Below are 27,400 nucleotides of genomic sequence, written 5' to 3' on the forward strand. Positions count from 1 at the left end.
GATATTTAACAAAAAAGCAACCCCCACACGCTTCACATTTCAGGTATTGCGAAAGACTTCGAGAACAACTTATTAAGTACTACATATATATATATATATATATATATATATATATATATATATATATATATATATATATATATATATATATATCCAAGCAGTTTCATTGAATGTGAAGTATATAATAAGTTTGCACTTTTATGTAATTGTTCATCAACAAGTATAAAATTTTGTTTCCAATTTAACTTCTAAATAGGTTGCTTTGTCACCATACACGTGCTATTTATTTTTGCCAAAGTTCAGACATCAGTACAAATTATAAGATACCATACATAGTATAGCGGGATAAGTTACCGATTGTAAAATGCCCATAGGCATTCACAATTAACAAATGGAGTGGCTGACGCCAGACTAAGAACGTCGAGATCTTTAATATTGCATTAATGTATGAATGTATCCTTGCGAAAAACAACACAATTTTTTATCCAGAGCGCAGTGTTTTTAACGTTATTATTTTTGGTTACCAAAGAAACCATTACACTTAAATAATAATGTTATCGTTCATATTGGACAACACTTATTGCCATAGACGGTCAATTTGTAAATATTTAATACTTGTAAAATAACCACTCCACAAGAGTGTATACTATACAAATATACATACTTCACTAAAGCCTTTGTGTCCATTATCCATCATGCACAGTATTTTTCGTATTTATGGTTTAGCAACAACACAACTTCAAAAAACATATACATGCATATGAGAGTATGTAAAACATGCATATACAACACAATTAAATTTATTGTAAAGATAATTCTTTTTAATACAATTCTAAACAAAAACCTTGAAATTATTTGCAAGTTTGTGTTTTGAATCGAATCACCAACCCGTATCTACCATCTTTTTTCTTTAAAAAAAACCCATAATGTTACTGGTATTGGGCCACACATTTTGTTAGTAATTAGTTTCATATGAATTGTGTGAGAACTCTTAATAAAGTATTGATCAAAACTTTACTTTATAATATAAATTTATAGTTGAAGATTGTACTTCCTCAATTTTAAATTGTCTGTTGTTTGTTTTCAAGATGGCGTCAATTATGGCCGCAAAACATATTTTTTGAGTTATGTGAGTATCCTTTCAAATTTATGATATTGGTGTCTATACGTAGGTTTCTGGTGGAAAGAACAACATTAAGATAATGAAAAAATATATTAGTCTATTACGCAACACCGAAATCCATCAATGCGTCTAAATGATCGCTATCAAAATTGCCGAGAGTGCAAAACTATTTACTCATACGTGATGATTGTTATGTTCACCGCCAATGATTGGTAGACAGAAAACACAATAATATCACCAAACACGAAAGTGGGGCATTGTTAGGCATTTCCAATATATTTTCAATATATTTTCAATATATGTTTAGCATCGCACTACCATGCGACGAACGTGTCCGCGTTATTTGACTTAACACGGGTCTAGACCCAAACCTGGTTTTAGTCGGCTGAAGAGACTGATAAGCCTCATTGAGAAAGCATTTAAAATTAACCCTATAGATCCCCATGTTGCAATGTCACAAAATCGTTTTTCCAGACAGTACATATTATCCAAGCATTGCAATCTTAATGAATTGCTTTATTTTGTGTCAAAGAATTCGTGTCCTGTTTGAGGTTTAGTCTTTACCTGACATATACCGTTTTGAGTTAAGTTTTCTGCATTGAAGGTTAGTAAACCATTTGAATTTAAACACATATACATTTTAATCAAATTAAGGTAACTAGATTACAATTTTCCTTGTTATTGTTGTGAATATAAGGTGTTTTAATCCGTCTGCAAGTATACTTAACCTTTAATGCAGATGCTATTGTTAAAAGCATTATTATATTTTATTTGCCGTAAGCCAGTAGTACCAGATTTGATTTTTTTAAACTCGATTTCTAGGTTAAGGATGAGATATTAAAAGATCATTCTATGAGGTTCATCTTCTAGCTGCAGCATTGTTGTGTACATTCTTCAGTTAAAGTTATTAATAGTAAACTCTTTCATTGGAAGGCTGCCGAAATAATCCGCAATCATTCTTAATTCGCCACAAAGTAGTTGCCTTAAAAACAATTTTCTGATGTCGGGGTGTTTTCATACACTAATAAGCTTGCTGGTGGCCTTAGGATCCATCATGGAAAGAACCGGACTCAAAATCAAACTTGAAACTGTCTATAAAGAAAATGCAACTTTGCATATTGTGACAGGGAAAGCTGTCCAGAGGGCTTTGCTGGGCCATTGCCTTGCTGACAAGTGCCTACACAGTCCGCTAATAGCCGAAACAACTAGGAAGACCCCGAGATTCAGAAACTGCTGGATCATGCCGAGAAGTTGTATTCTTCCATAATTATGATTGAGACGACGCTTGCAGTGGCTACATGTTCTGACTTTTGTATCAAACGCGAGATGGCTATAGAAAAAGAAAACAAAATGAACCCAGACCTCAGGCCAACAATGCAATGCAGGATTTCACAGTAATGACCTATAATACAACACAGAAAGTCAACTGTTGCGCGCATCAAATGGGATGCCTCTGATCTCGAGAAAATGCAGACAAATATTACAACATGATCACTCTTCAATGCTGAGCTTATTCTAAGAAACATTGTTAATGGGATAGTGGCTGGGTCAGATGTGAATGTTCATGTATTTGAGGCGGTTCGAAACTAGATCATACGCGATATCATAGGGAGATCGGCCTTTGTTTATAAATTGGAGACTAAAGATTGAGCCAAAACACTTAAGACAAAAACAGCCGTGATGATTGATTATTACCGTGCTATTGAATTTAACCATTTGTTCAAGCATTTCCTTGAAGTGTAAAAATCTTTAGATCCTTTCATTGAAGACTTACTGTCGTATGAACTTAGCCCCCATACCTCTTTTCTTTTTAAAGTCAAGATTATACCTAGTAAAACAGACAAGCTTTAGATCGCTCAAGCAATTAGATATAATGATTCAGAATTATTAAGTGGGGCTGCGATGAACTGTATTCCTGAAACAGACTGTTACGTGCTCTTTTCTCTTTCTTTTACCATATAAATAGACGACTGATATAACGTTCCCCCAACATGCATTCAACAGTATTCCATAGCCAACTCTTATTATATCATATAATCGTATGGTTTGGGATGGCAAATAATATGAAACCGACTGAATATGAGTGGAAACAGCACAACGACCGATTAATTCCAATAATTACCCAAAACAATGCTGCAATTGACGAACTATTGAAAATCATACACGGATACTGTTTTGTAGGATATACATCGTCTCGATGCAGCTGGCGACGGTCAGGACTCCCCATTCCTTCTGTATATTACATTTGCCAAACTGAAAATGGTGAGAATCCAAACAATTTTGAAGTGGTCGGTACTGAGGAGGAGGACTTCATTGAGAATTAAACGCTTTGAGACAAATGTAATGGACAAAGGGGACTATGTATCAGGTGATAGTAGACAGCTGAATGCCATACATTTGATTCCATGATTACTCAACTGCTTAGTTATATCAAAAATTCAATCTAAGTGTACATTGTCTTCCAAACCATTGCGTTTGACATAACAATAATCACTTTTGAGTTAAAAATTATGGCCTAGTGATGACTTCGTATTTTTTCGGGGCCATTTGGGACACCATGTTAGATTTCTGTGTACAATAAAAAAGAGAGTTCATCTGATGATCTTTACGTGTTAATTGTCCTCCAAAATCCGGGTATAGAGACCAAAATAATCAAATTTGAGTGGAAAGTTACAAGGTTAGGATAATGAATGGGTTTTGGCGGCCATCTTGCAAAAACACTTTCCGGATGTTCGATGATGATAAACTTTTGATATGTTATAAAGTACGTTTAACCTCGCCACGATCAGTAAAAGTAAATTGTGTAGCAATTTATTAGGGTTAAAGTTTATACTGACCTTACTATATGCAATATCGGACATGTTTATGTCAGGTTTATGTTCAAAACAAATATAATCAAAATCGTTTGTTGTTGTACCTCTATTGAACAAAACCAAAATAACACTCTACGGAAATTATTTCTGGCCTTTGTTTAGTTTAGTTTGTTTAAACCTATTTATTTTAGCTCGATTGCATCGAAAGCCTCTGGCTTATAGCAACGCTCTCGAGTGCGTTTCCTGGGCCTATAACCAGATCTTGGTTTCTTTGGGGAAGATCTAGAGAACACTTCCAGATTGGGTATTGAACCGGTGAAATCCCAATCGCTAAGCGGACACCTAACCCATTACGCCACGTCGAAATTTCTGGCCTCCATGTTTAAAAGTAAAAAATTAATAAAAGTGTTTTAAATTGTTTGGTAAAGAGATGTAACTGCTAGTGAATATACGGAGTAAATTTGAGAGTGGAATTTAACCCGGAACACTATTTAAGCACATAATCCATCTCGCATAAACTCGTTTTAACCTTTTATTATTTCTGTAGAGCTTTATTTAGGCCTTGCTGATTAAACGATTCCTGATTTAACAATACTTTTATCCTACTGCTTCAATACTTCCCCCGCGTTATATCCATCTGCGGTAAACAGCTGTAGATAACTCTATTTGCACGATTAAATACTTAACGGATTGTTGTTATGCTCGTGAAAGAATGCATTCATACATGATTGATATAGGTTTAAGAAGTATATATTCAAGTAGATCGATTTGCTCAGATTTTATGGTCCAATTTTGATATTTCTGCTGCATTATTGAATGCAATGACAACGCTGGAATAACGTGTGGACTTAAAAGAAGGTATAGATATTTATAATAAGTGATTTTGCAAGAATAGTGTTTGTTTAATGGAAACAGTTGTCTAGCAAATGATTAGATTTGACGTTCGACTTGTCTGTTTTTGAACAAAATGAACAAAAAATGCGGTTGAAGGGTAACACATCTTGAATATTTTTCACCCGAACAATAAGAACAAAAACAAACACTGAAAATCACATTTGGTAAAAGTATGCTATAAACAAATCCAAAGCCGCTTTTGTCTTTTTGTGCAGCACTAATGAGATCTTAAACTGAGCGAATCAATTCTTTGAATGATACGTATTACTCTTTATGACCGTATATAAATACACATGTATACTTTAGAATATTCCGTGGCCGCAGTAGACCAGAAACCTATTTATGACTTAATTGCATTTTGTTATCGCATAGTTCACAAATACAAGCAAACTAATGACACACTTGCTTGATTCAAATGCTGGTCTACTATAACTAGGTTTGGACAGTATTCCAAGCAACAAGAAACTTCCTTTTAATCTTAATTCCATATTATAAATGAAAGATTGCATATTCGTTTTATGTACACTAGCAATACTTCATTATAAAGCCAAATAAGCCTTTTCTCAGTTTTAACAATGTTGTTTTTAAATCACCCAATGTTCGACATCTGGTGTGAACATATTGGCTCTCTGATCACATACATTTACAGAATTAAAAGAGACGTTATTTGTCGTCGTAATATTTCAATCTTCCATTGGTTACAAATTTGTTCTAAATGTGAATCATTTAAATATGAATACACATTCATTGTTTGTGTTATTGGTGTAAACAATCGTCGATATTTTTTATTAATTGACAGTTGCTTGAACGTATTCATCCGAATTATCATGGTACATTTTCAAACACATCTTGCATTCAATAACAGCTAGTGTGCCCATTTCACAACATAGCTACGCCGCTATGTAAGATGGCCGTTAACGGTAGTCAAACGTAAAACGTCTGATTTGATTTAAACACAATCAACACGGTTAAGTGATTGGTTTAGCAATTCCGATATTTTCAACCGTTCATCGACCTTTGCAAGTAAGTGTGTTAAGTTTTGACACATCTTTAAAATTGACCATTTCAGAATTCAGCAATAAAAGGATACGTCTAATATTATGTTGAAAATTAATTAAAACTATGATTGGGTTTCAAACGCGTCTTAGTCCAGTGAATACACATGTCGGTGACTGATGATCTTTTCAACAAATAGGTTTGAAAATATAGAGTATTGCACAGAAGGCAAAGAATGAAAACAGCAGTCTTTACGTCTATTAATGTGTAACACTTTAGATGCTTCAATAAGTTTGTAAAACGTCGCTTTTACTTGACTCATACATGGGTTGTAATTGATAAAAACTATTAAATAGCTATTCTGTATAGTGTTTCACATTGGTAAGACTTTTATTTCGTAATTCTTGGGTGGAAAATTAAACCATGTGATTGTAAATAAACGCGTTAATTAACGTTATTTTTTTCTAAGTACGAATGTAAGGACCCTGGTTTTTGTGAGGCATTTGGTCTGACGCTATGATTTCATCATTTAAATTAGCTTTAGTATTAATTTATAGTTAAAATCAGTTCGCGATATTAAGACTTAGCGCGAGTTGCTTCTGTATAAACACGTGTTAAGTTTAACGTTAAGTGTATTAAAAAAAGTGTTATTCATAAAGGTGCAGTAATGTTTGTGTTTTTGTTGCATATATGCGGATTTTGTTTTGTCTTTTGGTACTGTTTGGCATTTCGCTCTTTGCATGAAATAAAGGCCCACAGTTTTATGCTGCTGAAAAAGATTAAGTTTATCTTTGTTTGTGTGCTAAGTCGAAATGTTTTCATGTATATTTGTGCACCTATCATGAAAACACAAGATCTAATACGAAAGATGCGTGAAATACATTGTATAAAATAGTTTACTCTAAATATTTTTTCATTGATACAAAAGGTATTCCTTTTCACAATCGTTTTGTTTCTTACAGCTGGTTTTAGTATCTTTTTAGTGTTTCATTAGATTGACTATTATTAATGAATTTAATACTGTGGTATTAAAGTTATTTTCCCTTGCACAAATTTGGGGTGAGATATGATTCACGTTCCATAATTAATATTAAAAGTGATGGGGTAAACGACAATAAGTTTTAGTTCATGGTGTTCAAACAAATAAGTGTAAAAGAATTTTAATAGCTGGGGAGCAAAAATCGGAAAATCGACAAGACGCGACCAAAGCACCGTGTTCAGGAGTTGCCGACAAGACGCGTCCAAAGCACCGTGTTCAGGAGTACGACAAGACGCGTCCAAAGCACCGTGTTCAGGAGTTGCTTATTAAGGACTACAAAACATAGGTATTAATTTCAACGCCAATCGATGTGGTTTTTTCGAGATCATAGAAGTTTATATGTGCACTAGCCTAAGTTTGCAATCGTGTGTGAACAAATAATTATTGAACGAGGATCTACAAATTGAATGCAGACCCTCTAACCATCAACGACTCAAAAATTATATCAAACGTTATCCAACAACGACAGAACAAATAAGATAGTATTATGACACGGGCAAAAGCATTTATATCCGCATTTGCGTCACACATATACGACAATGAAACTAATGAGAATTTTACGTTTAAACATTCAAATGTGTATTAGACAGTCAAACACGCTGCCATTTCGCGCTCCATTGCAGTTATCATACATGCGCTAAAAGTGTGTTATGCTGGCAAATCGCCCAGTCGCCGGTGGAGAGTAATCCTAATCAAATGTGCGACACAGCTGCGTAATAGAGTATGTCTTTAGATTTGAAAATCTACGAAACATGCATGAATCAGATGTGAGATTGGCCTTCGGCGAAACATCTGTGACACAACTGTTGGATTAACTTAATATGCAGGTTTGAATATCTGAGGGAAATCTTTGACAAGGCTGTGGGTTAGAGAGAGTATTTAGATTTAAGTCTCTACGAACCAGCTGTGCGATCACACTATTAGTAATGATTGAACTTGATCGATTGTGGGTGTGGGACATCTGTTAGACGCCTCTGAGGACCAAATAATATAAAATTATATACTAATGTGAAGCATATGCGGCTCTGCTAAAAAACTCGATTGAGTAGGTATATGTTATCATCTACTAAACAGCTAAGAGGCAGCGTTAATATACAACTTTTGGGTAATTGGAAACGCTTTTTATAGTGTTATGAACTTCCAGTAAACATCTACGGTTGTGCTATTGATTGAATACAATGACGTTCTTAAAAAAACTCCCACAACAGCTTTTATAATAGAGATATTAGACGTTTGAACTGCTTATAAACAGCTGTGGAATGGCTCTGCGCTCGATTATTATCCCCACGCTTTTAAAAGCGTGGGGATATCGTATTGATTTTCGCTTTTCAGACCGTCCGTTCGGCTACTATCACCTCCTACACTATTAGCATTAGAACCTTGAACTAATGCACACGGTAGCTATGAGCTTATGTGCGACGGTGACCGCGACGAAATTTTGATCTGACCCCTGGGTTAAAAGTTATGGGTAAATAAATGGGTAAAATGGTTAGAAAAACTCTCATTTTACTAACACCATACGACGCACATGATAATAACTTTAGACCCAGGGGTCAGATCAAAATTCCAAATAGTGCACCGTCGCACATATGCTCATAGCTACCATGTGTGTAAGTTTCAAAATTCTAGTGCTAATATTGTAGGAGGAGATAGTGCTGAACCACGCCAACCCAAAACTTTAAAATGGTTAAACAAAAACTCATTTTACTAACAATATGCGACGCATATGATAATAACTTATGACCCAGGGGTCAGATCAAAATTCCAAATAGTGCACCGTCGCACATATGCTCATAGCTACAATGTGTGTAAGTTTCAAGGTTGTAGTGAATGACTTCATATTAATAATGAACATTTCTTATGACAACACGGTCTATCTCGACCAGCCATGTCCACACTACCCACCCCAGGGTCATTGATAAAGGTAAAGGCAGCTTGGTTCCCGTCCTCTTTCGAATTTATCGACAGGTCCACGTACCCCAAAATTGTTTTCGTTCCCAAAATTGTTCGTACCCATTTTTATTTCGCACCCAATTTTAGGTTTCGTACTCAATTTTTCTTTCGTACCCAAATTATTTTTTGTACCCAAAATTGTTCGTACCCAATTTTGTTTCGTACCCAAATTTTGTTTCGTACCCAATTTTTTGTTCGTTCCCAAATTTTGTTTCGTACCCCAATTTTTTCCTACACACATGTTTTTTCGTACCCAAATTGTTTTCGAACCCAAATTTTTTTCGTACCCAATTTTTTTCGTACCCAATTTTTTTTCGTTACTATTTTTTTTCCTAATCAAATTCATACCCACATTTTTGGGTACCCACCTTTTTTTTCGTACCCAATATTTATTCGTACCCAAATTTTTGTTGTACTAAATTTTTTTCGTAGCAAATTTATGTTCGTACCAAATTATTTTTCGTACCCAATTTTTTTCCGTACCAACATTTTTTGCAACCCAGTTTTTTTTCGTACCCATTTTTTTTTCCTACCCAAATTTTATTTCGTACCAAAAATTTGTTTGGGGATATTTTTTTCGTACCCAAATTCTTTCGTATCCAAATTTGTTTGCGTTATCAACAATTTTTTCGTACCCACATTTTTTTGGCCCCACATTTTTTTCTTACCCATTTTTTTTCTACCCAAATTTGTTTTCGTACCGAAATTTTTTTAGCATAAAATTTTCATACTGAAAATTTCGTACTCAAATTTGTGTCCGTACCTTAAATGTTATTTTAACATAATTTCTTCATCTCTTATGACAACACGGTCAACCTCGACAATCCATGCCCACTCCGGGGCCCCATCAACATAGGCCTTGACCACCCAAAATTGCCTTTTAATAAAACATCTATGCGTCGTGGGGATATGCGTTTGTCTCTGCCGCGCCACTTCTAGTTTACAATGTTAAACTTTGAAATATCTAAGCAACGTTGCCGTACTTGAAAATAATAAAAGCTTGACTTTATGTACGAATGCATCTGTTTTTATTTGATGCTTTAATTTAGACAATTATGCATCTACACGATTTTCGAAAATGAAATACATCTAAATTAATATGTTAGCATATTGCGCACTGTAAATATAAAGCCAGTTGATACAAGTACGTATGGCAGATTCGAATTATTAATGTTACCAATGCTTTCTTGTTGTTATAACTATATGTAGTATTTTGATCTATGTATTTTAATATATTTCAAATGAAAACCACGATTCGCGTTTTGTATTATATAAATTTATGAGATATAATAAAAAGAAATTGTGTACATATATTTTTCAAATAGTTTAAATATTTATTTACTAAAGTTTTGGTAAGATACGTTAGCAAGTAATTTTTTGAAAACTTATATCAGATTATAATATATACCTATTCCGGTAAAAGTTTACTTATACCCATTTTAAAACAAATACACAATTTTTTAATCTTGTTTTTGGCCATGCAATTATATATATGGTATTATTTCATAACATAGTTATAATACTGTTTTAGTCAAACCTGCAATTTATTGCCCGTAAAAACTAAACGCACATCAGTGTTCCTGATAACAACAGCGAGTAACCGCCCTATTTAGTTGAAATTCACAAAATAGAATGCGGGGCATGATTTATAAAATAGGCCCGTAGCACTAAGTTTTGATGGTAAGCTATTATGTTCTTTCCGGCGTTCGGCGTCGTGCATCGCATTTCGTGTCTCATGTGTCGGTAACTTTAAATTCGTTTACACTGTAAGGGTCACCTGTTTGATTCAATATAAATGAAATTTGTCAGAATGCTATTCTGTACAATCCCTATATTGAGTTTGAATATGTTTCACGTGCTTTAAAACACTAGGTCACCAGGTCAAATCTTGTTTAAGTTTCATTAGAATTCCACATTAATCACTCAATCTTAATGTCACTTTTTTCAAATGATTACCTTTACAATATGTACTATGTATACGCGATTTTATAATATTTATATCCTTATTTACATAGACACAAATCTGTGAGAATCAATGTTACCATTCTTAATACATTTCTTAATCAATCTCAAAAAAACTGGGTCCGAATGATTTTCTTAACAGTGTCTATGAAGCACGTTTGAATCTTGGTAACGTGCATCTAACTATAAGGTGATCAGGTAAAATTTTAAGAAACACCTTGTTACCACAGTTGATGTCGGATATATGACACAATCTGATGCAACTTGGTCCGAAAAATTGATCATGACAATATCTACACCCGTTTATAATCTGGGTCAGGTTCACCATATATAAGTCATCAATTATAATCTTAGAAAACATATTATACCACTATAATAGAAGACACATGCATCTTTAGTATTCATGAATAATTGCAATTGTGTTTTTCTTTACTCCATTTTCGCACAACATGTTACCACCTGTTATCTGGTTGAGTCGATAAAACATGCTATAAGCAGGTTAAACTGTTGGTGTGTGTGGTGATAAACAGTTGTAGCACATATATTTTATCGATTTTAAATTGATCAACCAGAAAAAAGTTTTTATTTTGCAAACATTTAAATAAAAGATATATTAAAAATAACGAAAAGTTGCTAAAGATTCTACTTAAAAGACCTTTCAAAGACTTACCCAGTTTATGAAGTTAATGAGTAAATGTTTTTCCTTATAAGTATGCTACTTTTGCTTATCACAACATTATTAGGTAAACAAAGACATTTTTATAAACTACTTTACTTTGATGAAATAGTTTAAATTGTAAAATCCTTCCTCGGTTTATTTCTGTAATTTGATAAATGCTTCTTCGACCTTAATACAATAGCTTTTCCAGACATGCTATTGCCTATGTTGATTGCTAATTATTATAAACTCATTCTTTACCATGCAACGATTTATTAAGGTTTTTAATCTGCTCATGAACATTTATGACTTCGCTTAACATAACAAATTAACCATTCTTTATTATAAGAAAGTTTCGAAATATCATTTAAAAAAGTGAACAGGGTATTTACCAGAGTATTTTTCTATGGAATTTATTTAAAGTTCAAATACAAATTTACAGTCGAAACCCGATGGCTCGAACTCGCCGGGACCGACATCAAAAGTTCGAGCAATCCGGAAATTGAGCCAACCGATTTCTAATACGGGCAAAAGCCCGCGAAGCGGGCGTTGACCGTTCATACATATGGGAATTTTGACATAAAATTACATAAGAATACCACATATGGATACGTCTCAAAAAAATTTGCCACGCGACATATATTTTCGCGATGCTATTTATGACCTTGAACAAATCAAAAACACTTTGACATATGCTAAATCACGTGTAAATACATACCTCAGGAAATTGTATATCAATGACATCATAATTGTGTAGCAAATCGCACTAAATATTCTCGCATTAATTGTTTTTCTTCGCAACCGTTCCAGAATTAAGTCATTACTCAATTATCTCCCCTGAATGCTCTTCTTCAGTGGGTATAAGCCGAAGACTGGTTTACTACATATAGTGACAGTCTTTACCAAACACAATTTAGGTGAACATAACCCGTCTTTAATATATTTCCGAATCTCAGATTTCTGTCGAATTTATTTGCTTTGATCTTTTTGATATCTTATTGTTATTAACATCCTGACAAATCACAAACGCTTGTTAAAAAATTATTTGTTTTAAACATTATAGTTGGCATCTCTTTTCTTCCAGTATTCTCGCGGTATTTCAATAACGACACCCTACTGTTTATTTGTCAGAATATGTGACGCATTTTCCACTCGCTCTCAGAAAGCATTCTATACATAGATGGTGACGTCACTTCGTTATTGTCAGTAAGACCGGTGTGTACACAATGTCTCAGAGAGAAGTTTTACGTGTGATCATGAGCAATATTCTGGTAAGTTGTCGTTGTTATCCACCAGAAACACATTTATTCACAAAATTTAAAGATATTCCGATCTAACTTTTTAGTCTTTTAGCTTTAACTTTTAACGTATTTACACCTCGTCTGCTCGCACTTTACCGATATCCCGAAAGGTTAAATATCACTATAATTAGTTAAGGCCTAAAACCACAAAATCCGATACCGTTGGATTTTCGTACCACAATCTTACGTATAAAATCTTCCAGCTTCAAAATCAACAAAAAACAAGACATTTGTAAATTGTCTGCATTATTGATCAAATTTTAAGATATTTGTTGGTTTTCCGTTTTTAGAAGCTGTTCTGCGAAGGCAAGAGCTGGGCATCATACAAGCCAGTCTATCCAGCAAAACTGACAGTTTTGGTTTACAGAAATCAACAAAGGAGGGATTAATGAACTATCAAATTTCCAAGATATACACACAGTTATTATCTGTGGTGATCTGTATTGGTTCTGTTTGTTTACTTGGATGGAACATGTGTGAACTTTTATAGTACTTTGAAAAGTCTATATATGTCTATCTATAAACAAAACTCAGCTATTGTATAATAAGATCAGATGTGCAAACAATGTCAAAGGGTTGTTAAATTAACAATTTGAAGGCAATTATGCTGAAAAAATATGAAAGTTCCCATGCAAATTTTGTCTGTATATCGACAAGTGTCTGCCGATAATTGTCAAACTAGTACTACAAAACTTACAACAAGTATGTAAAAGCACTAAGTACTTGTGATCATTTTTAGTAAGATAGTGTTATTCTAAACAGTAGCAAATAGCTTGTTTAGTAAATGCATAATGCAATTAATATGATTTCCGTTCTATTGTGTAATTAATAAATTGGTTGTTACTTGTTCATCCATGATAAATGTTTTATGGCTAGTACAAAACCAGCAATGTAAATTCTGTAAATGGTAATACAATAACACCAATTTGTAATTTCATATACGTAAATATTCTTGAAATGTAGGTTGATGACAGTGTTTTAGTTTTACTTATTTTGTAACTATTATTTTATGTGCAAATAAATGATGTGAAGTGTTTTGTATCTCCACACAATACCACATACCTTTTTATATATGTACTGTGTTATGTGTTATTTGAATGTTTAAATAAAATATGGATGATATAACATGATGCATTCTAATATTTTCATTCAAATTGTAACTATAGAGCTAAGTGTATGCAGTTTAGACTGTGATTTTAGAATTGCTACAAAATGGCTAGTTTTTTAGTGGCGACAAAATTTAAACTATTCAACAATAGTTTGCGAAAGAAAATTAGAAACCTGCAAGATACCTGTATTTATTAAATATTTTAATTGCGAATCAAGTATGTTGTTACGCTGTTACACATAATTATACATTGATAATAAATAAGAAGACAATTAGTGGTGTTAACGTTTCCCAACACTAGAAATCATTCTTCTGATGAAGTCAGTGATATACAGACGAAAGCTCCAGGTATGGCTTTCAATACGTAGTGTGTGTTATTTGACAGTCTAAAACTTATTGGATTAAAAAAATCCTGTCAAATTTTTCAATCAAAATTGATTTGACACATCACATGATTTTGATTATGTTAAATCAGTGTACTGTATGCTAAATGCAACTGCTTTAGCAAGCTGTCAAGTTGAATTGAGACATTTGATGAAGCAAACTGTATCCTGGGTAGGACCAGTACTTAGTGTCTATATGACGTAACATGACGTTGAAAGTCTACAAGACCTACTAAGTAGAACAAGAACTGTACTTTGACGTTCAATTTTCACCGACCCTTGAGTGTTAGCCAATCAGAAGACACCTTACGTCTGTTGCTTTTAGAGATCTTTGATATTGAACATTATTATTATTATTATTATTTATACACAATTATGCGACTATCGACTGCTTTCTCATAGATATTGTGCGTATTTATTAAACATTATTATTAGTATAATTTATACCAAATTATGCGACTATCGACCGCTAACTCATAGATATTGTGCGTATTTATTGACCTGGCGTGGCGGAATTAACCTCTGACTTATGCAAGTTATGGTTATCACAAAATACGACCAACGGGGAGTTTATAATACATTATTTATCCCATTAATGCTTGGTAACTGGTTACCATTGGGAATTTCTTACACAGTAATGCGCTGGACGGTCGTGATACTCCGCCCCGCATGATCATTTCATACACACAATATGCTGAATAATTATAATTTTAAAAAGGTAACAATTGAATCTTCTTCAAATTTGTATATAATCTATTTCAATGCATTAAATACTTGAAACTTCTATGTGTTGTTTTTTTGTCATTCTGATATTTTTATTCATTTTGTCCTCAACTAAAAAAGAGATTTTAAACATTTATTATGAATAAATCTGAAGGAAAAGCGGCTCAAGAGACTAGTGTTTTGATTGGCTCTTCAGAAAATGTGTACGTAGAAGTACAAACATGTATGTCAAAGTACAAATTGTACTTTGACGTACAAATATATACTTCGAAGTGTATTTTATATTCATGTCGACGTACAATTATTGTACTTCGACGTACATTTCTCTTGTTAACGTGTAGGTCTTTTTGACTTTCAACCCAAATGGTACGCCATAGTATGTCTTTAGGGTTATCTAAAGAATGCTCCCACTTAAAGGATCAATACAGAGACCTCCCAGTGACTAAACCAGTTAGCAGACACCCCATCCACTATACCACAGACACCGAACCAGCTATAAATTCCTGTGGCTAGAAAAAAAAATAAAATAAAAAATAAGATGCTAGATCTTTAAGCTTGGAACATGTAACTCGCTTTAAGATTGATTTTTTTGGATGCATTACTTATTTATTCCAACAATTATCATATTTTGAACACAATCATATATCCATATATTTATTAAAAATACATGGTTATCAAAAAAACTTAAAAGCTTTTGCCCGTAAATTAGGTAGCACCTATAATCATATTACACTTATGTTTACTTACACGAATCTGCAAATCTCTTGCACAACGGTTACATTGCATTTACTCTTGCACGACGGTTACATTACATTCACCTCTGTGATGGGTTCAGAACGGACTATTTTTATGAGAGCGTCTCAATCATGTCATGATCATTCTAAGCGTTCATCATGAAGGTTACAGTATACTAAACAATCTCTTGCACGACGGTTACATTACATTCACTGCTTTAAAGAAAACCATCTTGTACCATAATATCTTAGATCAGTCTTTATTCATTATAATGATATGGATATGGTTGTTTGATGTTACAAACCCTACATTTTTGTATCACAGAATATTTAACATCTACTATTACTGGGTATATATTTAAAAGAAAATCCTTAAAGGGCAATAAATACAATATAAAAAGGTAGTATAGGAGACAAAACAGCAAATTCACAATGTTCAATCGATGCAGTTATTGATAATCAGCGAAAAATCACCACTCTAAACGATGAATATTGGAAGTGCTTATATCTTAATCGAAACAAAACACTTGTTTGGCAGTCTCTTGGAGCTATTTAAGTACAGACTTACTCCATAAAGGCTAGATTTTTGTTAACCTACTAATCTGTGGGTACAATGCTTTCCAAATCACTTACCATATAAATTCTTATTATATTAATGAATCTATCACTGGTTAATTCAATCAGTCAACCTTATTTGTGCCAAAGGTTTTAATAAGTTTTTCCAAAGTGGTGAAGATAACACCTGTTCACCAAACATGAATACCGGTACATTTTTTTTTCTGGAATAACGCAGGTATTGTCGTCATATGGGTCAGTGTAGTTATTTTTTATACACTTTAAATAACAATTTTCCGCTTGATCCAAAAAAGTTTGGGCACACCTTAGACGATAAACATAGAATCAAATTGTATGGCCTTGTTTCAAAATGAGGCAATTGTCAAGTGATACACTGTCAATTTGTCATTTAGCAACTCTTATGGCAAGGGTTGGTATTATTTTTTTGTCTGCAAAATATATCAATAATGAAACACATAATGTCACCATCATTAATGTATAGCTTAAAATTTGTATAAAAATGAAATTATGTCTGTTTTCAGGAAATACACGGGATATTTATTGGAAAAAAATCCCCATAAATAGAAAGGCAATTGTTCACCAGTAACATGGTCATTAGAAAAGTGCCAAAGTCAGACATGAGATATTCAGTCCCCCTTGTACAATGTTGAAGAGGTCAATGTGAACAAGAGCACCGCTTAGAGTGTGCACACTGTCCATCTATTTTTGCTTTTTAAAGGTGAATGGACCTGTCTCAATACTTCAATTCTTTGATACTTTAGGAAAAAGTGGACCTAAACACAAAACCAAATTTTCAATTTTCTAAGTATAAACGGTGCCATAATTCTGTCAAAATGCCAGTCAGAGTTACATAACTTTTTCTGCACAGTCCTCTTATGATTGTTAGTATTTATTGCACGTAAGAAAGCAATAGCTTTGATATTTTAGGAATAAAGTGGACCTATACACAAAACGTATCTAAATTTTCAATTTTCTATGTATAAAAAGGACACATAAGTCTGTCAAAATGCCAGAAAGAGTTATCAAACTTTGCCTGCCCAGTCCCCTCATGATAGCAAGTAAGTGTGCCATGTTTGAATGCAATAGCTTTGATACTTTATGAGAAAAGTGGACCTAAACACAAAACTTAACCTTAACACAAAACCGGATGCCGACGCTCAGGTGATGTCAATAGCACATAATTTTTTTTTTAATTAGATGAGCTTAAAAGGGGATAAGTGATAATGAAGAAACATTCTACAGAAAAAGTTAAGTAGCCTCATTTCTACACTGATCTGCTTTCCAAAACCCAGGACTTAAGATAATGGCTTTTCAACAACATGTGAATCAAGTTCCAAGCCACATGCTACATGACTTCAATGAGAAGATATCCAGAATTCAGTTGAAATCCCAGTCAATTGTTTTGCCTCTTTTTAGGCGGTTCATGTGCACACAAACACAATTCTTTTTTTTTCACCAACAATTTCAAACCTCAAATTCACAAATGTGGTCATGAATAAATAGGAATTTTAGGCAATGTAATCAATGGTGTAATGGTTGTATGAGTCATAGTATTACATTTGTCCAGTTTTTATTTCTAAGATGTATAAAAATATCTGTACATTACTATAATAAGTTATTATCAAGTTATTTAAATTGTTATAAAATATGAAATTGTTTTAAAATGTAATTATTGAGTTTATTTCGTTCTTATCTTTTTTTTTGCATTATGCTGTGTTCACATATCTGTGAATCTGCAATACATTACAGCTTATTAAATTAAATTCAGTTTTTGAATTGTTCATGTATTTTCAAGTATTGTGTTTATCCTTATTGAAAGGTCTCCTAAACACCGGTGTTGAATACTGTTATTAAAATTTAACAATATAGTATGGTTAGTATTTCTTTATTAATATCCCAAAAATATGCCACCATTTTAAGGGACTTGTTCTTATGTTTCTGTTTTTTTAATAATATCAATTTTGTTTGACTACCACAATTGAAATATCAAAATACTGAAACACCAATTACTGGAATCTAATAAGAAAAAAATAAATAGTTTTGTGATCTCAGTCTGCGAATAGTTCTGATTAAAAATATACATTTGCTTGTATCAAACCTTTCAGTACAAGTAGAACATAATGAAATAATTGAAGTGAGGAATTTCATGTTACATGTAGGTCAGATGACTTTAAATGAAGGGGCCAAAGGTTGACCGTTCGCTACAATCACAGGTGGTGGTAATGTTTGAACTCATCTTTGTAATTTCAGTAATGCTCATCTGAAACTGGAGTGTTGAGAAATGACAGTAACCACTAATGCTCATTTGGTAATTGTCGGCTTATGTACAACATTTTAGTACCCCGAGTATTCTTAAGTATACCGGTACTAAAAAGTACCCCTAGAGTACGACCAGTTGCCTTTAACAGTATTTTCCTATGCCCGGTAAATTGTAGTATACTTCAAAGCACCCCGGGTACTGTCAAGTGAAGTACATGTAGCACCTGAACCGATAAAGACCGGAGCCTGATTATATTGTAATAAGTAGGATATTTCATTATCTCAAATATGCCATTCTTCACAGGCAGTCTTTACAGTTTTGTATTTATATCACTAACATGAGAGCACATTTTGCTCATTTTCAAATTAATTCACATTTATTTTGTCAGAGGTACAAAACAAGTGTGTACGGAGGTCATCTTTAAGTTTAAAGGAAGGACAAAATTAGGTATGGGTAATACAGTAATAATTATAAATACTACATGCTGAAATATTTTGATTTTTAACACAAACCAACTGGTCCGTATGAATAATGTTCAAGAGCCTTCTACTACATGTACTAAGTACGAATCATAACGTTAGACCATACTAAAATTACTATCAGATTTGATCACATTATAAACATGATTTTAAACATGTAAAATGGTAAAAAATTAGTTTATCGTATACAACCTAGCAAATAAGGTCCCCTTCTTTGTTCGATAAAAACATCAAAACTGACCGTCTCCTCTCTGTAATTACACGTTTGCCGTTAAAGCAATGCCTAACGTCACTCAATTTGTTCATTTGTTTACATTAGCGAATTGAGCGTAATAATTTTATTTGGGTAAATTGGCAATTAAAAAGTTCTTAAAAGATGCATTCAAATTACCAGGTTTTTGCCCGATGTATCGTAAATTTAGAAGTCCTATTTCATTAGTTAATGCCTCTGATCCACAATATGCAATCAAATATACTTTGGATGCGTTTGATCGGTTTTGACAAGATTCTTGTCAAGATGGCATGCTGAGCCTTTTGCAGAGGTGTATGTGAGAGCATGGAACGACAACTCTGCGTGGAGATTGTGAATCTGCAATAGATTTACATCTCCAGTTGAAGAGTATTCATAACAGCCTTAACTCCGTACCAGTTTCTCCTTTTGAATTATTAAGAACCAAAATATAAACTAAATAGTTTTTAATTAATCAATATTTTGAACCAGTTAAACATACAACCAAACTTATATCATATTTTAAATATACACTATATCAGCCCGTTTTTTTACGACGAACATTGCCGGGTTATTCTATGGAACAACGCTTAACAGAGTTTTGTATTCCATCAAGTTGACATAGTACATGTCGTGATTCAGACGTTCCAGCCATCATATTACAGTGTCTACAAAAAAAACTGCAAGGTTGTAAACAAAAAGCAATCGTTTACTAAAATCAATCAACGATTGAGTCTATGACATGTAAGCAATTATAGCGAGCCTTTAATCACGTGCTCATAATCAATAAACATAAATAATCAATAAACATCGCGAGTTCGAGCCAAACGGACAAAACAACGTGTGGAAAATGTGACCGGGACAGTAAAAACAGTTCGAGCCATCCGATAATTGGACCCTCGCGAATTCGAGCCACCCGACAGAAAATTATATGAATATATAGCAATAAAAAATCGGTGCTTCGATTTGAGTTCGAGCCAACCAGCTATTCGAGCCAAGCGAGTTCGATAGTACGTCAGGAAGAAATAACTAGCCAGATTTGTATTATTATTGTACTATAATTACCATCTTGATGATTTTCATTTTTTATTATTTGCATAAGTAGCAGAAGTGAAAATATAAGTAGAAGAAGAAGTTGCGTCATTCTGTTTTAATGGTAGCAATAGTAGTTGTAGTAATTTTGATAACCTTGTTGTTCTTGTCTTGTTGCTGTTGTACTTTTAAGAGTAGTCACGAATTTCACAGTGTTCACCTAAATGTCAAGCAGTTGACATATTATTCACTTTAAAGCATATGTTTAAACCAATGCAATAATTACAGTTATTTTATGATTTATTAACTTTTTCTGTATAAATAAAACCGCATTGGTACTGAAATTCGAATGTTATTTACTAAAAGGATTTTGTTCTTTTTTTTTTTTCAGCAAATATGCTGACTACCATTTTCTTTTTTGCTGTTCTGACGGTGGGTTGGACTCGCATGCGCGAACCCAGTGGTAAGAAATTGATATGTAAGCACACCGTGCACTAAATATTATTCCCATAAAGCAAAGTCGAACTTTAATTTTGTGCATAATGTGAGGAATGTGTCGCCAACAAAGGAATGATCATAATGTTCTGTCGGAAACACTATCCGATCGTTTTTGTAAACATATCGTTTAATTAACAGGCTTGGGCGAATGTTTTGATCTGCAAGTCTCTACTTGTAGTTTCACTGCCATTAAAGTTTTATATATTTCACATATATATTTACAAAAAATATTTTATTTTATTTGTATAATCAGATCGAATTCACACGAGCCTCTGCGTCTATCTTAAGATTTACATGTTAGGTTTTATGAGTTTAGTAGTGCCATCTTCTAGTATGTTTGAGACGAAATCCAAATAATGACAGATATTCTCTCATAGAATTAACCGTAGTGTGCTTTATGACACACAATCCACCGAATTAATCTTATTGTCTACTTCCTAATTATTGCACAAGTCTCACAATGCACTTCTAACGTGCGACGATTCCTCCTTGCATCTTGTCGAACTAATACATTCGCAACACATGAATCTATTTAACTAATTGATCACGGGGGAACGGGTTATTCTTATGCTCTGTATCAATTGTATTCTGAAGCATGTATATCTGCGGGTACATATATTTTGTGCTAGAAACAAAAACTTCAACAATACATGAATACCAAAAAAGCAAAATATGTCAGTATTCGTTTAAAAATGTTAACACAGGTAAAACCGGGTTCGGAACAGCTGATTCTGTTACCGTCAGTATTTGGACCAAAAGTTATCGTTGTAAAATGGCATAAGTAAGAATGGTATGTTAATATTGATTAACGAACATTTATCTAATTCCCAACATACTAACTTAATTGAAACATCCTTAATGTTTATGAACATTATTTTTATATTTATGAATTTAAATAATTTAGGGGAAAATGGATTACCCTAAATGTATATCATGCTACAAGAGCTAGAGCTGTCATATTTTCATTAATGTAAATGTTGGGTGGTGTTTCCAAAAATATATACGCTCGAAAAGTTTTCAGGGCGACCCTTAAATCAATTATTCTTAAAGAGCCATAGGTTACTACTCTTAGCTATAATTTCAGTTCACTACGCTGTGTGCAACCTACGACCGTCGTCTGTCCTACCCAATAACATCACTGGCACCATTTACTTCAGGCAGACACACGGAGTATGACTAAATGTTTAATGTTTTAATGGTCTTTTGTAATGTTAAATATTTCTCATAATCAATAAAAAAAAGATTGTTATATTTAAATGTTTACAGCACTAAACTTCAGTTCGATTAGCAAGAAAGAACATATGCATATGGAAAATGACGACGTGACTTATCAATTATGTGCTTGATTTTGCAAAATAACTACAAATAAGGTTGAAACAACGCATATTTCGCATGTGCAATCATTTTATAATTGCAAACACTATCGATAAGTGATTTTTAGTGTCTTAGTATCTAGCGAATTTCACGATCGGTCTATCGCACAATTACTCGACTGAAAATAAAAACTCACATCAATCACAAACATATAAGTATAGAGTGTGCTCATTTCGATTAAATTGCCAAAGCCGAGAGTTGAATGCTTTACCACTGGATCCACCGTTTACAAACGATGATGTTGTATCTATACACTTTTGTTTTCCTTTTCCCCACTTAAGCAATTGTGTAAGATAGTTATGTAATGATCTTAACGGCCATCAGTCCCTATAATTGATTAAAATATAAAAATCAAAATGGTAAGTTTCCCGCATGGGGTTTCTGATATATACGTATAGACCGATAAGACCAATACTCGTATCCGGGAAAAGTGTGAGTACGTTAGCGCCAAATATCCATACATATAAGCACACTGATTTTTTGATAATTTAGGCCCGCAAGCGCAAGGATAGATATATGCAGGTCCAAGTTGACGTCGACAATGTATCACTCCTCGACAACACAAACAAGCACGGTTTTCACGTGCACGAGTTCGGAGACACGAGTGCTGGATGTCCTTCCATGGGACCTCACTACAATCCTCGAGGCACTTTGCATGGAGATATTATGAATCAGCCAACGTATGTCTTTACTGCAGTTCATATGTATACTGTATGAGCGATACTAGTCAAGCCGCAACTTTGCGTTAATATCACAGTTCATGTGTGTATGTATGTATGAAGATGACAGTTTAGTTGTGGATGCACGAACTAGCTGCTTTACAAACCCCTAGCAAAGTAAAAATGTATACGCACTGTTAGTATATATATGCGCACATACTGTATACACATGTACTTATACGTGATTGAATGTGATAACTCTTATAAATGGAGAGTTATTTTTTTTCACTACCAACCCTTCGTGCGATCGCATTTCAATAACAATATAACTTAATATATTGTTCGTAACAAAGTGAGCTGTGATATAAGGTAAGAAACAAAAAATGGTATTACATTCAAATAAAATTGTTATTACATCAGGGTCTTTTTAGTTCGAGCCCAAACAAATGATTATACTTTAACTAAACATGTTAGTCAGCAAAAGTAAGTAACATTATGCTATTGTACAAATTCAATAAATACAATAACATTAGTGTATACATATATGCGATTTGTTTTAATATTGACTAAAACATTTTTAGCGATCGCCACGTCGGAGATTGGGGAAATCTCCAGCAGGATCCAGTATCAGGAAAAATCAAAGTCTATTTCGTTGACTATCTGACAAAGCTTCATGGACCAGAGTCCATACTAGGACGTGGAGTTGTGGTACGTTTCACTTAAGTGATTGTAACACAATAACACAATAACAGCTTATAGATACTTGTCAATGACTAGCTGTATATACATTCCCGTTGTAATTTCTAAAAAAACGAACGTCTTAAAATAAAGGACCATTGATAGTTTGCAAAATTGTTTATGTCTTAATCGGGGCTGGATATTAATAGAAATGGGCGTTTATTTTAGTTAAGAATGTAACTTCTTGTCTCAAATCACGTTCAGAATATGGTTGAAATATTGAATTTGCACATAAGTCATTTTTGTTAACGCCAATTTATGCCCGCTTGGTTACATGCCTTACCGCTAATTCTCTACCTCGGATAATTAGAAAAGTGTTATAGCTAAACATCCTATTTAGGTAATGACAAACACTATTGTTAATTAAGGCAACGTTTGAATGTCAATAACCAAGATATAATGTAGTGACACAAAAGGCAGAAACTGGGAAATTGACATAATTGTTCTGATTTTCTCTGATTACCCCCATTTAAACTGTGTTATAACATTTCTTTGCGCGCTCTTTACATGGTTTACATAGAAATGGATTCATGTGGACTAATTTTATTCGTTATGTGCATTTATATATCCATTTAATAATGTGCAGTCAGTCGTCATTTACGGCAGAATGTTTGCGTAACGTCAAAAGTCCATAACAATGATGCGTGATCGATGTATTGATATTCCAACTTTGAATATTACCCCCCCCCCCCACCCGTGTCAGATTTCTCAAATAAATACTTAATATGTGAAAAACTTAGGTTATGGGCACATTTTTGGCAAATTCATAGCATTAAAAAAGAAGTGCTTAATTGTTTAGCATGTGAACATTACTGTTATTGTCTTGTTAAAAGCACCATTCCATATCAAATACCATTTGCGTCTGTGTATGAATGTCTGTGAAACATTTTTCATTATAAAGTTATTGTAATTGGAAACTTTATGTCACAATTGATTGTTTTAAGCTGCATGCTGGTCAGGACGACCTTGGAGTGAACAAGACAGATCCTGGCAGTACAAGCACCGGTAATTCCGGGGCAAGGCTGGCGTGCTGCGTCATCGCTCGTTCGGCTCCCATCCCAGACGACAAGTTTATGCCTTAAATAAATAAAGAATACTAGGTCGGTGCCGAATAAAGCAAAGTTTATTTTGCGAGGCTTAGAAAATCTGAACCACGAGCCTTGGCGAGTGGTTCAGATTTTCGTGCCGAGCAAAATAAACTTTGCTTTATTCGGCACCGACCTAGTATTCGATTTATCCCATCAATTTTCTTAGTCGTAAATTATTTCTTTAAAATAGAAAAGAAAAATCGAACTACACCGAAAATCCCAAAGTTATTTTAAGCAAACATTGTTTCATTATTTTAATCGTGTCGAGACTAATGCATTTCAAAAAGATCAGTAACTAACCTGTTTTTCTGTTTATCATACCTCTACGTCCCCGATTTTTAAGAAATAATGAAAAAAAAAATGTTATCAATGTATGTTTCATGATTGATAGTCACCAATCTCCATTGGAAAAATAGTTTTGCGCTTTTCATATATAATTAACCCATTTATGCGTAGTGGACGAACCAATCCTTTTAATTTGGATCAATTTATTTCCAAAATAAGGGAAGTCTAGTATAGTTATTTCTATATTTAGAATTGTTTTACAGAAATTAATTTAAGCAAACAGCGCAGACCATCATGCGGCGTCTCATCTGGGTTTACGCTGTTTGCCAAGGCCTTTTTTCTATACGCTAGGCATAAATGGGTTAAGCAAAAAGGTGTATTATGACATGGCGTTGAACAACGAATGAAAACTTAAAGGCTGCGTGGTGTAGTTGCTGTACTTCTAGAAGTCTAGGATGCAAAACCCAAGACAGACTTATTGTTTCATTATTTTGTTTTTGTCTTGGTTTTAACAATTATTGAAAATATTCTAAATTGTGCATTTCCGGTTGCAGGTTCATCTTATGACATTTTGCAAAAATACGAAAATATGTGTACAAGTCGCCCGAAACCTCCGTGTGCATTTTTCATAATGATAATGTGCATGAAGCAGGCCTCTATGTTTTGCACAAATTTGCCGGAAGAGCTTATGTCATGGCGTGGTTTCCGTCGTCCGTCCATGCGTGCGTGCGTTAGACTTTTTCTTGTTTACGCGTCCACAGTTTTCATCCGATTTTTTTCAAACTAGTTCAGTGTCTTTATATTAATGTGGACTCGAACCCTATTGAAAATGGGTTACATCAGAGTAAACAGTCCAGAATTATCTCCCCTTGAATTTGAGAAACATTGTGAAATAAGGCTTGTTTACGCAATAAAGTCCACAGTTTTCATCCAATTATTTCCCAACTTGCACAGTGTCTTTATCTGAATGATGAGTCAAACCCTATTGAAAATTAGCAATATCGTAGTTATAAGTCCAGAATTATCTCCCCTTGAATTTGAGTAAAAAATGAAAATTCAGTTTTTTATGTGATAAAGCCCATAATTTTCATCCAATTCTTGTCAAACTTGCACAGTGTCTTTGTATCAATGAGGACTCAAACCATTTTTAGCGAGGCTGTTTTCGGAAAAAATCCGAGGTATTGGCATAGCCTGCTCGCCGTCCGCCGTCCGGCGTCGTGCTTAAACCTTTACATTGGCTCTAAAATCAAAGTGCTTCCACCTACAACGTTGAAACCTTATATGTAGATGCATCTTGATGAATTCTACACGCCACACCCATTTTGGGTCACTAGGTCAAAGGTCAAGGTCACTGTGACCTCTAAAAAAAATGTGACAAGCTTTCGCAGCCGAGCGTGGCACCCGTTATGCGGTGCTCTTGTTTAAAAAGAGCAATATCAAAGCAATAAGTCCAGAATGACTTACCCTTGAATATGAGACGATTTTGAAATCCCGCTTGTTTACGCAATTTATTCCACAGTTTTCATCCAATTATTTCCAAATTTGCACTGTATCTTTATATCAATGAGGACTTGACCCCTATTGAATATGAGCAGTATCGGATAAATAAGTACACAATAACCTCCCCTTGAATTTGAGGAAATTCTCCTTGTTTGCGCGATTAAGTACACAGTTTCCATCTTATTCTTTCCAAACTTGCACATTGCATGTTTATAGCAGTAGAGCGATTCAGGCCCTCATGGGCCTCTTGTTTTTAATATTGAGATCAATTTAGCAAAAAATCTTCTATTTTTATTTTATATTATCATCGGGGTGTTTTTGTTGCTAAAGTAGTTTAATTTCCCTAGATTCTAATAATTTATCATATCCGAAATGTAGATGGCGTTTAATTGTAAAATATCCATAATAATTGACAATAAATGGTTAGGTTGAAATACAGAGCGAATTGTACCTTTACTCGAATCTAGGGATATATACATATTTATATATTTATATTATATATATATATATATATATATATACATATATATATATATATATATATATATATATATATATATATATATATATATGGGTCAAGTTTTAAGAAATAACACGATACACAACTCGCATGACCCAGTTGAGACTGATCAGGCAGTATTTATGAATGAAATCTCCAGTTGTAAAGACACACCTCCTCATTGGACTAATGAAATCACTCGTGTGTTTTAAATGTCAGTTAGTTAAATGTATGTAAACAAAGGTTTCAAACGGCCCTGAACAGTTAGTTTTGATGCATAATGTAACGGCAAGCACGGTAATAATGTTTTTTTCATACGTTTTATTGAATAATGGTATCGAGGTTCGTGAACTTTGCATGGAAGACGCCCTTTACTCCGTGAAGAAGATTTCAGTCTTAAATACTGCCTGATCAGTGTCAACTGGGTCATGCTTGTTGTGTATCGTGTTATTTCTTAAAAGTTGACCCAGCATTTGTAAAAATATTGCAAGACATA

General features: G+C 33.7%; 1 protein-coding gene across 5 annotated transcripts; it reads left to right on the plus strand.

Annotated features, from left to right (window-relative positions):
• Positions 1 to 4,650: 4,650 nt before the first annotated feature.
• On the plus strand, positions 4,651 to 26,843 carry LOC127851411 (uncharacterized). Of its 5 annotated transcripts, none has more exons than XM_052385189.1 (7): positions 4,656 to 4,794; positions 6,994 to 7,151; positions 20,655 to 20,726; positions 21,846 to 21,931; positions 22,628 to 22,815; positions 23,376 to 23,502; positions 24,477 to 26,843. In XM_052385189.1, the coding sequence occupies exons 3-7, from the start codon at positions 20,660 to 20,662 to the stop codon at positions 24,612 to 24,614; spliced, it is 606 nt and encodes a 201-aa protein (XP_052241149.1). In that variant the 5' UTR covers positions 4,656 to 4,794; positions 6,994 to 7,151; positions 20,655 to 20,659; the 3' UTR covers positions 24,615 to 26,843. The 5 variants fall into 5 exon arrangements, with proteins under 5 accessions (XP_052241148.1, XP_052241149.1, XP_052241152.1 ...); XM_052385191.1 differs by lacking the exon at positions 4,656 to 4,794 and adding an exon at positions 5,748 to 5,853; XM_052385188.1 differs by lacking the exon at positions 6,994 to 7,151 and having other exon boundaries at positions 4,651 to 4,794.
• Positions 26,844 to 27,400: the final 557 nt, after the last annotated feature.

The sequence above is a fragment of the Dreissena polymorpha genome, chromosome 11 (genome assembly GCF_020536995.1).
Source record: "Dreissena polymorpha isolate Duluth1 chromosome 11, UMN_Dpol_1.0, whole genome shotgun sequence".
Taxonomy (NCBI): domain Eukaryota; kingdom Metazoa; phylum Mollusca; class Bivalvia; order Myida; family Dreissenidae; genus Dreissena; species Dreissena polymorpha.